Source organism: Aristolochia californica, unplaced genomic scaffold, assembly GCF_029961685.1.
Source record: "Aristolochia californica isolate CCGP_79_NKW_82.1479 unplaced genomic scaffold, dmAriCali1.0.hap1 SCAF_1, whole genome shotgun sequence".
Classification (NCBI taxonomy): Eukaryota; Viridiplantae; Streptophyta; class Magnoliopsida; order Piperales; family Aristolochiaceae; genus Aristolochia; species Aristolochia californica.
Genome location: NW_027181770.1, coordinates 60,616,907 through 60,631,613, shown reverse-complemented (window position 1 = coordinate 60,631,613; position 14,707 = coordinate 60,616,907). Strand labels below are relative to the sequence as shown.

General features: G+C 35.1%; 2 protein-coding genes across 3 annotated transcripts; both read right to left on the bottom strand.

Annotated features, from left to right (window-relative positions):
- Positions 1-525: 525 nt before the first annotated feature.
- LOC137954040 (probable serine/threonine-protein kinase WNK3) lies at positions 526-8,095 on the bottom strand. 2 transcript variants are annotated; one of them, XM_068801629.1, is made up of 8 exons: positions 7,814-8,095; positions 7,472-7,509; positions 7,080-7,307; positions 6,756-6,979; positions 6,478-6,635; positions 2,070-2,253; positions 1,838-1,984; positions 526-1,762 (listed from the first exon to the last, which is right to left on the bottom strand). In XM_068801629.1, exons 1-8 carry the CDS (start codon positions 7,898-7,900, stop codon positions 1,029-1,031), a joined length of 1,800 nt encoding a protein of 599 aa, XP_068657730.1. In that variant the 5' UTR covers positions 7,901-8,095; the 3' UTR covers positions 526-1,028. The 2 variants fall into 2 exon arrangements, with proteins under 2 accessions (XP_068657730.1, XP_068657732.1); XM_068801631.1 differs by lacking the exons at positions 7,080-7,307; positions 7,472-7,509 and having other exon boundaries at positions 7,814-7,853.
- A 1,866-nt stretch (positions 8,096-9,961) lies between these two features.
- LOC137954079 (uncharacterized) lies at positions 9,962-12,744 on the bottom strand. The gene is made up of 2 exons (XM_068801633.1): positions 12,214-12,744; positions 9,962-11,645 (listed from the first exon to the last, which is right to left on the bottom strand). Exons 1-2 carry the CDS (start codon positions 12,280-12,282, stop codon positions 10,545-10,547), a joined length of 1,170 nt encoding a protein of 389 aa, XP_068657734.1. The 5' UTR covers positions 12,283-12,744; the 3' UTR covers positions 9,962-10,544.
- Between the last annotated feature and the right edge of the window lie 1,963 nt (positions 12,745-14,707).

The window sequence follows — 14,707 nt, the reverse complement described above, 5'->3', positions numbered from 1 at the left end:
CTGAGGGAGGTACAAGTAATAGGAGAAATCAAAGAAAGAATTACATTTTTTCAAGCAGAGATTCCCAACTTCACAATGACAAGAAGTTTTGATGTGGAAATGAAGCCACATCACAACGAGTTGAAGCAAAAAAAACAATTTTGACGTGTTACAGAGAAAAAAAAAATCAAGGAGAACCAAGCAGAGAAGATGAGACTTGCCAGTTTGGAAGGAGAAGATACAACTGAAGGTAACTCAAGGAATTCATCTATGCAGAAGTCATCGTTTGCAAACTTTTCAATGGTGCAGTTCCAACAAACACATACACGCAGGAGAATCAAGTATAAGGAAAAAAATTGCAGTCAAATGTAAGAAGCCACAAAGAACCAATCACATCTAGCATTAACAGTTCGATGCTCTGAAGAAAGGTAAACAACTTAATAAATCAGAATTTCGTGAACCTTTTACTAATTCTCTAGAGGAACAAAAACTACCAAATGAATTGAAGATATTCTTAAAAATAATTGAAGGTAATGTGACAAGAAGTATACCTAATGTTCTGCTCATTCAGGATACTGGTATTATACAAAAAAAGGGTAACAAATTAACAAAGAATTAAGCAACATACCGAGGAAAAAAAAGAAAAATAGTAGTGTTACAATGAGGATTATATACAATATACTCACCTATTCGTGGGCGTTTATCTAAAATATAAACAAAAGGATGAGTTGAACCTCCTTCAGGCCCCCTAAAAGACACACAAAATTTAACTTTGGAGCTATACCACAAGTAAGTATTGCTCCATAATTCTGATGATGAGGGGGCAACTGATCACTCTTCTCAATCGCGAGTAAGAATTTCTTAGACCAATATTTGCATGAAAGATTTCATCAAATCAAGAAACAAACATTTTCACATAATTTAGCTCAAAAAAGCCATCCTATGCTCTTCTTCGTCTTCCAAAATTTTGTATTTTCTTCAATAAAGATGACTGGGTGAGAGAGATTACACTTTCCGTTAGAATCAAACTTCATACTATAACAAGCTGCCTACAAATCAGGGAACTTCCATATGCACATATTTAAAACACCCATCTGTAGTTCCGGAGGGAGTTCCTTCAAAAGATCAGCTACAACAAGAGCATGTTTCCTCCTTAATTCACTAACCTCCTTTTGGTGCTCAGTTAGCACATGCTCCAATTTCTCTGCAATAACTTTTACTTTCTCTGCATTGCTTTGTTTTAACTGCTTGTAAAACTCATTTTGATCTTTACCAATTAAACCCATTTCATAACAAAATGAAGTAACATCACCATTTTGATAATCTCCTTGATCTTTGTGATTGTCAGGAGAAGCAGGTAAACTAGAACCTCTGTTTAAATTTCGAACCATCTCTGAAGATAGGCTTGCTTGAATTTGATTACGTGGGGACCCATCACCCACCCCTTTGGGTGAATCAGACCAATAGACACGACCAGATGGAAACCTTTCTAGTACAAAATCACCCGAATTATTATGATCAGACTCATGTTCCAATGCAGAATGCTCAACTTTACTTTCTGACTCACATTTATCTGTAACAGGTGTGTCATCACTATAGTTATCTTCAAAAGCGTCTCCTGGAACCCACTCAGGAACTAGGGCTTGTATTTCTGAATCAATCATAGCAGCAATGGTTGTAACATCTTGATCTGTAAGATCCAATTCTGTAACCATTTCACTGGCAACACTTATTGCAGTGTCTGCTTCTATATCAAATGGAAAATGAATATTGCGAAGGTGACCTGTAGGCCCAGGCTAAAAGGGTCACAAAAAAATGTTAAATTTTAGATCAATTAAGAATAAAGATAAGAAATGACCTGTGGAATCAACAATCCGAAGCTTCAAGAATACGGTATTGATATCTCTTCTTTGGCCTTCCACAGTAAAACCTCGACTTCCTGTTGGTGAGCTCTCTTTTGTACCCATAAATATGCTGCTTGACTCTGAATGGCTATTGTAATAATCTGCATCAATGTCTTCTGAGTACCTAAAATAGCATGAAATCTTCTTGTTGGATTTTTTTTAATAGAAAACCCATTAAGCTATTACCTGAATTAGAAGGATCTGATTGCAAATATTGGACAACATTTTCATCCCCATTGTCTGATTGGAGAAAAGGATCCATGAGTAAGTCTTTTGTAGACAATCTCTCAGAAACATCAGCAATACATTTCTCTATAAATCTTCTAACCACTGGATCATTGACTTTTCCCAATGACAATGGCTTTATGCCCTGGAAACAAGTAAGAAGAAAAAAAAAATATTCATAAGAGCCATAAGAGCATTTATTACTCATACCCAACACTTCATAAAAAACTAAACAACAAATAATGACGTCAATATGTGGAATTATAAGATTAACATTTTTTGGTTCACTAGAATCAATCACAGAGTTACTAACACTATTCTATAAAATACTAAGATATAGAGATGTCGACCATGAGCCTTCACAATATCATGGGGACACTCAATCACAACAATCACACTCTTTATCTCAAAGTCATATCAATCCAAACTAAAAGTAAAACTATTAGTAAAATTTCCCTAATAACAACCTTATTATTTTTCCCCCTTTTGCTCTCATGTACAAATCCAATCGCGTCAAAGTTCTAAAGGAACTCATTGTATGTTCTAACTAATGAAATGTCTAGAAGGTATCATAAAAAATAAATTAAATTTTTTATCACATTACATATTTTTTATAACGATTAGATATATTTTCACAAATTATTATGTCAAGCAAACATAGAAAGTGGTTAGAAAGTCTTGCTATGATTCAATTGATATTGGTTCAAATCTTCACTCAAGCACTTTTGAAATCAAAGTATCAAGCTTGGCTAAGCATAGAGCGGGGTTACAACATATTCTTTCAACCCTCTTATCCTTTCTCCACCTAGTTTCCCTAGTTTAGATTGCCATTTTAATTTTGTTACCTTTTGTTTTGCTACTTCATTTGCAACTTGTCATATTCCTTCTTTGCTTTTTCCCTTTTCAAAACCAATTTATTGTCATTGGGGAGAAAGAAAAATCAAAATAACTACATGATGGGTCAATGAACAAAGGAGTTGATTCATCAGTCAATTTGATTTAGCTGGCATCCGACAAATTTTTAGGAAAACAGTTTTAAAGAGCGTAAGAACAGGAAATGACTCATGTTTTGCTTCAACCCAACAAAGTTTGAACCTACAAATATGACATAGCTCATAAAAACACGATTTGGTCCACGCTATCAAGTATTATCATACTCAAATGATCCTCCATACCTATACGACTTTTAATCTTACAAGTAATTTCTTTCTATTGAGATTAGTTTCGTTGGTCAGAAACCCTCCACTAAACTTTTCGAAAATAAACTCCAGTCCTAGATTTTGCCAATAAAAGATCTAACTGAAAAGTAAAAAGAAAGGGAAATAACTATGTCGGGAATCACCAGTCAAGTGTTTCAAACAATAATAATCTATTCTCATTCATGTGTCCTCAAACAATGGTAATATAATGTCTTCAAAGACTCAAATTAGTTATGGTTGTCACAAGGCTTCCATTACAATATCAAATATTGATTAGGTACCATAAGAATAAGGGATATCTGTAATTTTCTCTAGTTGTCCATGGTTTTGGGCAATGTGTTAAACTTGGTGAAGTCACCAAGTCTTGTCAACATTACTACCAGTTATGATATCATAAATAAACATTAATTAGTTAATTTAAAAAATAGATATAAATTAGTAGGTACAACATTAACATACAACATGCACAACTATAACAGCAAATTTATTTTCAGAATTTTTAAACACATAAAATAATTGAAATTATTTTAGCTTCATAATAATATAAAATAGTTTTGTTTACAATGAAAAACACAAGTATCTAACATAATATAACAAAATTTTCTTAAATATTTTTAGTTGAAAAAAAAACTTCAACTAAAAAAATTTATAGTGTTTAACTAAATACTAGCTTGTTAGAAGGTCATACATTTATGTCTACATTTGACTTACATTCAGATCTAGAATCAACGTTAAACAAACAGAAATACCCCCAAGTATAGGAAGTCTTTGTGCATAACTAAGAATATATATCTTTCCAATAGTAATCACATAGGTGATCGTACTTTAATGGTAGTCTACTGGCTTTTATTTTATTCAACATCAAGTCCCATCCAAGACACTCATTTGTGTGGATATGACTCTATTCCATTCTTCTGCAAAAGAGACTTGGCTGGGTCAGGTCAGCTTGGTTCTGGTTGAACCATTCACTCTGGTCTTCCAGGTAGTTAAACCACAGACATTAAACCAGGTTGGCCCTCCAGGTTCCAATTACAAGGTTTGAAAAAAGTAAGAAGAAGAAATGTTGAAGAGAGAGAATGAGAGGGAGAGAACGTGGACAAGAGAAATTGAGAAAAGAAGCTGAGATGGGGGACCTGGACGACCCCCAGCTTCTATTTATAGCTTTAGGGTTGAGTAGGTTGAGGTCAATTTACAACATTGCCCCTACATTAAGAGAAAACCCTAATTCTCTATATCTTCTATTCTATGTGCCCCCTTTACATGAAATTTGGTCCATAGATATAGTTTGACATGGAGAATAAGATTACATCAAGAAATATAAATAATGCCAAGGTGAAATTATCTAAATACCCCTTTTCTTGCTTTTCAACAAAAGGTTTGACTGTTCGGATTTGATAGGATTATAACATTGGTTCTAGGTTGATAGATCTATTCATTTTTCAAGGACAAGCAATTTCCAAGTAAAGCAACCACTTAGAAATTAAAGAAGTCAAATTGCAAAGGGTTCTCTGAGATGCTATGGGCTGATCGCTACCTAATGCAAATAATTTGAGGCCAATTCTGTGAGTCGGCTTCTTGAATTCTGCTCTGTCCTTAAGTACATCCAAGGTCAACATATGCCTCCTACCAGTGATAACATCAGGAAATCACAAAGATACTTGATAAATGGCAAGGCAAATTCGGCGTTAGTTTAGAAGGGGCATGCATTAACTATTGGTAGCTAAGAATAAAGTTTTCTTCAGGTATCTCCATCAAAATTTCCAAAAAATAAAGCTAAGATAGCTAGCAAGTCCTTTGCTACGGAGACCTTTTGATGGCACAGATACCAACCATCAGTAGAAAAGCAGTCCTTCAATGCAAAGGCAGGGTGAAATAGTTTTAAAAGGAATACAACTTTTACAGCAGTATGCACAAACAAAGAAACAAAGAAAAGTTTGTGCTCAGATTTATTTACTTGCATTATTTCAAACACATCAAAGAATGTAAAAACTTCCATCTCAAAATTTCTAACACATGATAGTCTAGATCTAGACCTATGTTTGTAATTTTCTTTGTTCAAAATTGATAAAAAAAAAAATAAAATAAAAAAATAAAAATAAAAAACTGAGCCACTGAAACAAGTCCTCCAACCTGTGAGAAAAAGTAAACTAGTCTCATCCCCTATTCTTCTTTTTTCTAAAAAAGAAGACTATTATACCCTTAAATATTAGATTAGAATGAGCAGCCCAAAGCTTTTTGTGTTTCCTCCATTCTCTTTGTAAAGAGATCTTTTCATACACATTTAACTCTTGCAAATTCTTTTCTTTTTCATGCCCAGTATCAGTCAGATAAAAATAGTACCAATAACAAGTCTCTGTCTCTTTACCAGAAGAAAAAAAGAAAGAAAAAGATTGATGTCAATATCAGTCTTTAAGTTTAGAGGTAAAGATTCGATGTCTAGCATCGATTTTGAGGTGACTTATGATTGGTTCATGGCCTTCAGTTATTATGCAGTAATATACAAGTAAATACTTCTTCAAAAAAAGATGTATTACAAGTAAAGCATTAAAGGGAAGCTTGAACTTCAACCAACAAGCAAAATATTGAAGTACCATAACAAGTCTGTCTCTTTTTCAGAAGAAAAAAAAGAAAAAAAATGATTGAAGTAAATATCAGTCTTTAGTTTAGAGATAGAGATGTGATGTCTAGTAAAGTTCTATCCAGAAAAAGATCATCAATTTTCAGTGACTTGTGACTGTTTCATGGCCTTCAGTAATGATGCAGTAATGTACAGGTAAATGCATTAAAGGGCAGCTTCAACTTCAACCAACGAGCAAAAAATTTAATCATCCCCCAATATGATAAGTTTTTCCTTTGATGTCATACCTAGATAACTCCTATACAATTTTTTTTAAATGGTATTTATTATTTCTTTGAAATGGTTGATAACTCTATTATATTGAATACAACTCCATTATAACGCATGATTTTCACCTTCTCCTTGTAAGCAACTTTTTAAATGTTAAATTCAATTTCCAAGCCATGTTCAAGGGTGTAACAAGACAAATATGGTTACTACAACATGGAAGATTACAAGTCAAACAATAATACAGGATGGAGCAAATCACAGGAAGATATAAAAAGATAAAGGCAAAAGAAAAGTAAGAACAAAGAGAATTAAGAAACCTCACCGATGTCACTTTTTTATATATTTGAGCAGCATTGGCACATTCCACATATGGGTACTCAAATGTCACCAATTCCAATAAGCACATCCCAAAAGCATAGATATCAACCAATTCATTATACTCCTCCTCATAAAGTTCTGGCGCCATGAACTCTGGAGTTCCTACAGTTACAATTACAATTATATTTGATATATATCTTCATAAAAAATTACAATTGATATAAGAATCAATCGTATGAGTTTAGAAGCCTTTAAAGTTCATTAAACTAATACACAATCTACCAATGACACTATGAGCTGATTGAGCCTGGCAAAGGATGGCTGCCAGTCCAAGATCTCCAATCTTCACTTCACCCTGATTTCCATTAACAAATATGTTATCACATTTCAAGTCCCTATGAATAACTGGTGGGTCATGGCTGTGAAGATAAAAAAGCCCCTGCAGGATTTGTCTCGACCAATTCTTCAAAGCTCTTAAGTCTACACGCTTATGTTTCTTTCGGTACCTAGAAAAAAATAGCCAATAAACTTCTCCTACAGAAAGAAAGACTGGAGATATTGGAAGAAATTGCAAATTAGAGAAACAACTGTAAGAGGATATCTTACTGACGCAATGTCCCAGAAGTGAAAATTTCAGTGATGATGTTGATGTTATCATTATTGCGATCAACCCAGGAGTGGTAGAACTTAATAATGTTTTTATGCTTCAGAGTCTTCAACAAATGAACTTCAGAATAAAGGCGTTCCAAATCAACAGAATTCCGCAAGACATCAGATACCTTCACCTGGTTCCAAGCAACTTCTATTCCTTCCAGTTCATCAAATGCTCTATAGCTGGAAATTTTGGCTAATTGAAGGAGACACAAAGGTCTATAGAAGAGCTACTTCATGCGTTTTTATACTTTTTAATCGTCACATTCGAACTCTTCTTCCAAATGTTATTTAATCAAGATGTCAATCATTCAGATAAAAAATTATACAAAGTTTTCCAAGGATACACTGTTTTGAAAGCCCCTTTTCCTAACACCTCCTGATACTGCAAAAAAAAAAAAAGTAAAAAAAAGGGGAAAAAAATAAATTGAAACTTCCTTCTTCAAATGTAAGATGCATTTATTGAAGCATAAACCTACCAAACCAAGAACAAAAAAGGAATCACAATCAACGAAGAAAAATAAGTTTTTTCAAAACCCATGCATATCTTCACATATCACATATTACAATTCATGCAGAACAAAAGGAAAAATCTAGAGACAGAAATTCCAAATATCACATCCCATAATTAAAATCATTCAAACCAACATCAGGAACATAAATTTAAGAAAAAAAGGACAAATACTTACACGTCCATATCGACCGGATGGATCGAACTCAACTAGTTCCAAGTCAGCATCTTCAAGGTCTTGTTCGGGCGCGGCTTCTCCCGACATTATTTAAACCAACTGAACGAGCAAAACTCCAATACTCGAACCCCTTAGCTAATCAACCCGTCAACACAGGACGAGCAACCTTTCAATAAAAGGGTGATGTTTGAAGTTACTGGAAAACTCTAGCCCTCTTGGCGAGGAAACATAGCATTCACGGCATCTGACGCTCAAATTCGTCGAGGTTCCACTGTTCCAGAGGAGAATCAAATCACAACGTGGGAAATGAGAGAGAGAAAGAGATGAGCATGGGATGAGAGGTTCAGTTCGTTGGGCTGACCGATGTGCCCGGACTGACCAACCCGGGTTACTTCAGTCGCATTTTCTCTTGTAGTTATGATCGGGTTAAAAATTGAATCGACCCAGAAATCCAACCGGAATAAAAACATTTGTCTAAACTCTGCAGCAGACCTGAAAATGTAACCAAGCAGAACTAAGATTAGGATCAGGGATAATAACGCAATTAATAGTTGGGTTCATCCCTCGGACCCATTTCAAACTGACCCCGTTCTAGCATGTACCCTTCTAAGAAAGGGGTTAACCACGCTCATCCTGAAAAAACGGAAGGGTAAATCACTCACCCCGATTTTGACAATTTTTTTCTTCACTTTTTTTTCAATAACATATCAACCGTTGGATACAAAAATTTTAAATTATTTTCAAATGTGAGGCTCATATAAAAATAAGATGAACAAATTTATTATATAGCCATTTATATAGCCATAAAGAGGGCTGATCCAATGCAAAAAACTATTTGGTACGAAATACGCGAAATGGCTATCTCAATTGATCGATTATGATCGGACGACTGAGATAACCATTTATAGTTATTTTGCATATTTTACACCAAATGATTAGTTGATAGAAAACTACTAGACAAAATAAAATTATATAAATTTTGTTTTTTAATTGTATAACCTTAAAATTCTCCTATTTAAACTCGAGTCGAAAAAGAATCTTATAGGATTATAACCCTATATTTTTGTGGGCGTGAACATAAAATAAAGATCCTTTGAAAATATATGTTTCGTAAATTTTCCCATAGACATTATTTTACTCAAAATTTATTTTTATTTTTTATTTTAAAATGACAAAAGGAAGGCAAGTTATAAATACAAAATATTGTAAATGTCATGAATTGTTATTAAACCAGGGGTGGTTACTCCATCAGAACTTCCCCATGTGCATATAACGCAAACGCTTCTCAGTTAATGGGATTAGATACTCTCATGGCAATGAAAGGCAAACAGACAATGAAATCCTCTTTTGCGCTTTTGGGTAAAAGAAGGCCAGAGTCGCTCTGTCGAGACTCTGAACCTTTTGCCCATCCTCTCTCCATAAAAATCTGTCCACTTTTCACATTGTTTTTGTAGAGTTTAGAGCTAAAAAAGCTGGGCAGCATCAGGTGGGCTGTCTGGAAGAATCAAAGACAGCAGTCACAGGTCCCACATCCGCTGTACAGACTCCACAGGGTTCGATCCTGCTAACCAGAATAAGGCACAAGCCACCTATGCTTCCTTGGAATATAGAAAATCAAAATCTGCCAATCTGGTTCCTTTTCAGCAAACCGTGGGATTGTTCGAATTCGAAGACTGATTTAAACTGGCAATCAGAGATTATATAAGTAAATCAATCTTCTTAGTTGCAGCTGTAATTGGTACTCACATCCAAATTTGAAAGTTTCATTTAAGAAATGGATGGCTCCTGGTCTGCAAATTTATTGTTTCACATGTTCAAGTGGGGAACATTAAATGCAGGAGGGCATGCTTCCTTATTAAGGAAACAGAGCATGATCAAATGTGTTGAGCAAAAGAGTCAGAAACTGAACTTAATTGTTCCAGTTCCATGAAACAAAGTTAAAAAGTTTTTTTTCTGCTCTGAATACATTTAGTCCTGGCACTGAAAACTTTTAAGAGGTTGTAAAATATTTGATTCATTCTATTAAAAAAGAGAAATTTTTGAAAAGGAAAAACCATCGATGGAAAGTGGTAGTATTGGTGTATATAGAATAGCAGAAGTTTTTTTGTTCATGAAAACGTAAACCATCTACCAAATTCATGTGCTCCTGGAAGCTCTTGTTGACAACCCTCCGTGTCAAGTATCAAAATCCCAAAAAAAAAAGTTGCAAAAAGAAAATATTAAAAGCCCCCTAAAATAATGAATCAGTAAGATCAGTATTTATCCTCAAAGGAGGAGACAGAAGCAATCAAATGGTACAATAAGGAGTCAACAGAAGATACCTACCAAAGTTGGTAAGAATATATGAATAAATTAGTCCAAAAATAAGAACAAAATTCCCACCATAAAAAAGAGCTTGGGAACGCCACTCAGATATGTATATTCAACAGTGATCAGGGAATGATCATGCCATACCAGGGTGATGCACACCAGTTTTGATCAAGCTGGCAGGGAACCCCAGCAAGCACCTTGGCAAACAGATGTCTGCCCTCAGACGGTCCCACACTAGGTCATTCTACAAATTCACATTCCTGACGCCAAAGAGCTGATTCCTCTTTCTAAAGAATGAGCTAATTTAGTTGGATATATGCATATCCAATACAACACCAAGTCAACATCCAAAAGAAACCTCTGAGGCTTTCTTATATGTTCAGCACCAATCGAGCAGTATGCTCGGGATCAGAAACAAAATCTAGCCACGCCCTCTCCTGCAGTTCCCAGGCAAAAGAAATTTGTATTTCTCGGCATTTTCTAATAAATATGCAGGTAGATGAACAGCTGAATAGGAACGTGGTATTGGACCTAACTTCCCAATGATTTCCTTGAAGGTGTATTCCTCGGGCAACATATCAAATAAGTCAGCCCCACGGCAAATCACATCCTGGACCCTTGAGGGGTTGAGATAATGAGAGAATCTCACTCTATCAACATGACTGTAGGCTTTCATCTTGAAGACAAATTCACTTATATGACGGAAACAGAAACTACAATGCCATCCGGAATCAGCAAAGATGTCGTCTGTTTGGCGATAATGCGCATACCTTGTCTTACCAGGCTTATACCGATGGACAGAAGCTCTCCAGCTCTTATTATCAACAAGAAACTCAAAAGAATATAGGTAATTTCGGAGCCGAAGATGGAGCACTTGAGGGATATCATCACACCACCTGAGAAGATTAATCGTGTGTGCACTCGGAATCTCATCCACATCTGACATGATCAACAAGTCATCCTCACCTATGCCTGCTATTTTAAGAAGCTGGTCTAGTGCCACTCTCTGATAAGCCTCCTCCACAAACGGGTTTTCCCCTTTCTTGAACCTTCCTCCAATAGTTCCATAAGTCAGCCTTGGCTCCACAAATTTGAACAGATCCCTGTTGCTGGAAAAAACCAGGGGCTTGAGCAAGCCAGTAAAAGTTGAATTTGACTCAAGAAGAACAAACTGAGTGACATAGGGATACAGCTCCTGCCATCTTATTGTGAGGATATCTATCTCATTGCTAAACAAAACAGCGTCAAAAACCCGTCTGGGACTTTCTCTGATGCCCCATCCATGAAGTTTGCATTGGGTCTCCATGGAAACATTTTCATGATAATAGTGTGGGATATTGTGGAAAGGTTTTGGAGGAGATTCCCATATCGGCCTAAGAAAATAGGATATTTTCTGGCCATGTAAATATATACCAAGGATGCAAGTGGGAACTATGACGAATAGAAGGATGATAGCTTTTATATCAAAGCCCCTCAGAATGCACTTCAATCTAGACATACTCAGAGCTGCTCTTGTTGCCTCCTGTAAATTGAAAACAAAAAAAAAAAAAAAATCAAATCAAAGGCTTTACCTGAAGAGAAAAACACTACTCAGCATTAAAAAGTCCGAGTTCCCAAAGCCTAAACGCAATAAACTGATAGCCACAGACCAAAATCTAAAAAGTTATTCAAATAATATCAAAACTTATCCGCTTTTTGCATGAAAACCTATGTCGATTTTTTCGTTGAAATATCAGATAAACATTAAACAAAGTATTTCAATTTTCAAATTTCAAAATTCAGTTGCTTGAATCAAGATATTCGGAAACTTTAGCTCCGCAGAACAAAAATATGCCTCTCGAACGCGTCTCTGTGGTACACACCAAACAGAGTCAAATTCGTTTAAAAAATAAAAATGGAAAAAAAAAAAACATAAAGTAAAGCTTAGCATAATGAACCTAGGGTTCGGAAGGGAGAAACCTTATCAAATGGACAAAGTAAGGCCTCCCCAATTCATGGGCATTTACACATTAGAGAAGAAAGAGAAAGAAAACAATATTACAAAACAAAAACAGATCCATGAAAAAGTAAAGAACAGTATCGCATAATACCTGGCCACAAACATCATCGCAGATGTCATCGGTCTTCTTCGAGCTATAATACCCTCCTTCCGGCATCATGAAGGACGGAATAGCAGAAAGAACACGAAAGAGAAACAAACCCAAGTCCCACAACGGAAAAAATTCACACAAGGACCAATAACGAGAACGCGGAGAACCCCTGTGCCTAGCCACTGCACCTCCTTCCCCCGTTCCGATTTCCAACCTCCCCACAACCAGATCCACCACCCAATCGGCGAAAAGGGAGGACCACCCACCTCAGAAATTCCGCGTCCGGAGGCAAAAAAACGGCAGATAACCGATCCAGGTCCCCAGATACACTTCCCTCCCGGACACCCACCAGGCAGGCTGCCACCCAGAACTCAATCAAATCAAACCCAGAAAAAATGATTCATCTGCTATGTATACTCCCTCCGCTGAAAACCAGAACGAGAGACCAAAATATAGAATAGCCCTGTTTCTCTTCTTCTCTGTGTAATGGATGGCAGTTCTTCATGCAGGCTATGATTCCACAAACCTCCCCATTTTATAGACACCCCAAAAAACCTCCCCATATTAAAGTGGATATCATTTATTAATTTATTTAACTTAGCAAGGAGCCGTTCCTCCTTGTTTTCTTCCAACCTCAAAGCCCAAATAACAACAAATGTCACAGCTCTCAATCCAGCCCCTTGATCCTCCCCACACACACCCCTACATGGGTCCCGCCATGAAGCGATCACTGGGCTCCACACGTCCTTGACTGGGTCAAGATGTCCGTTGGGTCTCTCCCTCCATGATTTTCAGTCACATCCTCCTCCTCTTCCTTTTTCATAAAAGTCCATGTAGAATCTTTCTCTCTGCATCTCGGTCTCCCCAAATGAAATTCTTCAAAAGGAAAGCAAAGAAACGCTTTTTCTCCAGTGGCAAATTACTGAATAGTTAAATTGGTTATCAGGGAGAATATTCTTCTGCTCCATCTTCATTCTCCATTAATAAGAGCTGCACATGCAGCAGCGGATAAATTATGTCTTTCAAGTCTTCAATCTTCAAATCCAATAAAAAAGATAAAAAGTCTATTATCAGTTCTCATAAATCCGTTCAAAAGGGGTAATTTACTTCTTCTTTTTTCAATTAATCGTTGGGTTGATCTATTTTGATTCAGTAGATAACTATAGATATCCAGATAAGCTGTTTCGTCAGTTTTAAAATTGAAATTGGATTTACCCATTTTGAATTACTCCCAAGAATCTTAATTTAGATTTGTAACAAGAGTATTTTAGTTTTTACTAGGGAAACTATGATCTTTTCAGTTGAAGATGTTTGCCAGTTCCATCCCAAGAATCATAAAAATTGGATATCCCTAACAGCCATGGATGAGCTTAGTTAATCCCTAAGAATTGTTTTAGTTAATTAATAAATTAACATGTCATGGGTACTCCTTCTTTCCAAAGAAATGGCACATTATGTGGGTGTGACATCATTTGTACATTTTTTACTTTGTGAACTTACATATGGAATTGTGAAATCAGCATTTTCCAATGTAGCATTATTGCTTCACTTCCATGGTCTCAATTTTTTAAAATTTTTGTTTAAATTATGCAAATAAATAAGATTAAAATTGGGGAGACTCCACTAATTAAGAAAATAATTAAAAAAAAAAGTGACCCTTTTAATTTGTGTTAAAAACATTTTAAAATTAAAAAATAATAAATTAAAAAAAAATCCTTGTCTTCAAACCTTTAATTTAATTTAAATTAGTTTTAATATTAACATAAAGGGAGAAATTCAAATAAAAATTGCTTTATCACCCATGGCCTTATTATATTTTGCTTCCTTCTTAATTATAGAAGGGTAGTAAGGTAAATTCATGGTGCAATATCATATGGTTCCTTGTTGTTTTTTATTTGTCTTGTCTCAAATGGACCACATACAATGAGTAGAATTGACCATTTCAACAATTTACACACTAACGTTTCATATGAATGCTTGCTTTGATTAATTGATGCCCTTTGAAAGATTTTAATGGAATTTTAAAGAAATAAGGTCTTTTAGTTTGACAAGATATGCTTAGTGTCACATCATATAGGATCCATTTGAAATATACCGAATTGATCATTCAATTACAACCACTATTTAGTCTAATTATGTTGTTACAAGGTATCCATTTGTCATAATAAAAATCGGAAAACTGAATTGAAAGCTTCCAAAGAAAGCGATAATTCACATTATACTTAGTTTTACTACGTTGAATTAGAATTTAAATTAAATTAAATGGCTTAATAAATTGTCTCTGTAAATTATTAAAATAAAAATTAAATATCTAAAGGACAAAAATTATTTTTCAGTTTTTGAATTTTTGGAAGTAAAAAATAATTATACCTATGTTGAAGAAAAATATATTTTAAAAAAATATGAATATTTTCATAAAAATATCTTCAAATTTAAATATAATAAACTCTAATATAATAAGGAGAGAGTAAGAGAGAGCCACGTGTCATATTCT

Excerpts from the sequence above, each read along its gene's own strand:
- LOC137954079 (XM_068801633.1), bottom strand. The coding sequence starts at position 12,282 with ATGATGCCGGAAGGAGGGTATTATAGCTCGAAGAAGACCGATGACATC. Across the intron at positions 11,646-12,213 it reads GCGATGATGTTTGTGGCCAG|GAGGCAACAAGAGCAGCTCT; the intron begins GTATTATGCGAT and ends TTCAATTTACAG.
- LOC137954040 (XM_068801629.1), bottom strand. The coding sequence starts at position 7,900 with ATGTCGGGAGAAGCCGCGCCCGAACAAGACCTTGAAGATGCTGACTTG. Across the intron at positions 7,510-7,813 it reads CATCCGGTCGATATGGACGT|TATCAGGAGGTGTTAGGAAA; the intron begins GTAAGTATTTGT and ends TTTTTTTTGCAG. Across the intron at positions 6,980-7,079 it reads ACTTCTGGGACATTGCGTCA|GTACCGAAAGAAACATAAGC; the intron begins GTAAGATATCCT and ends ATTTTTTTCTAG.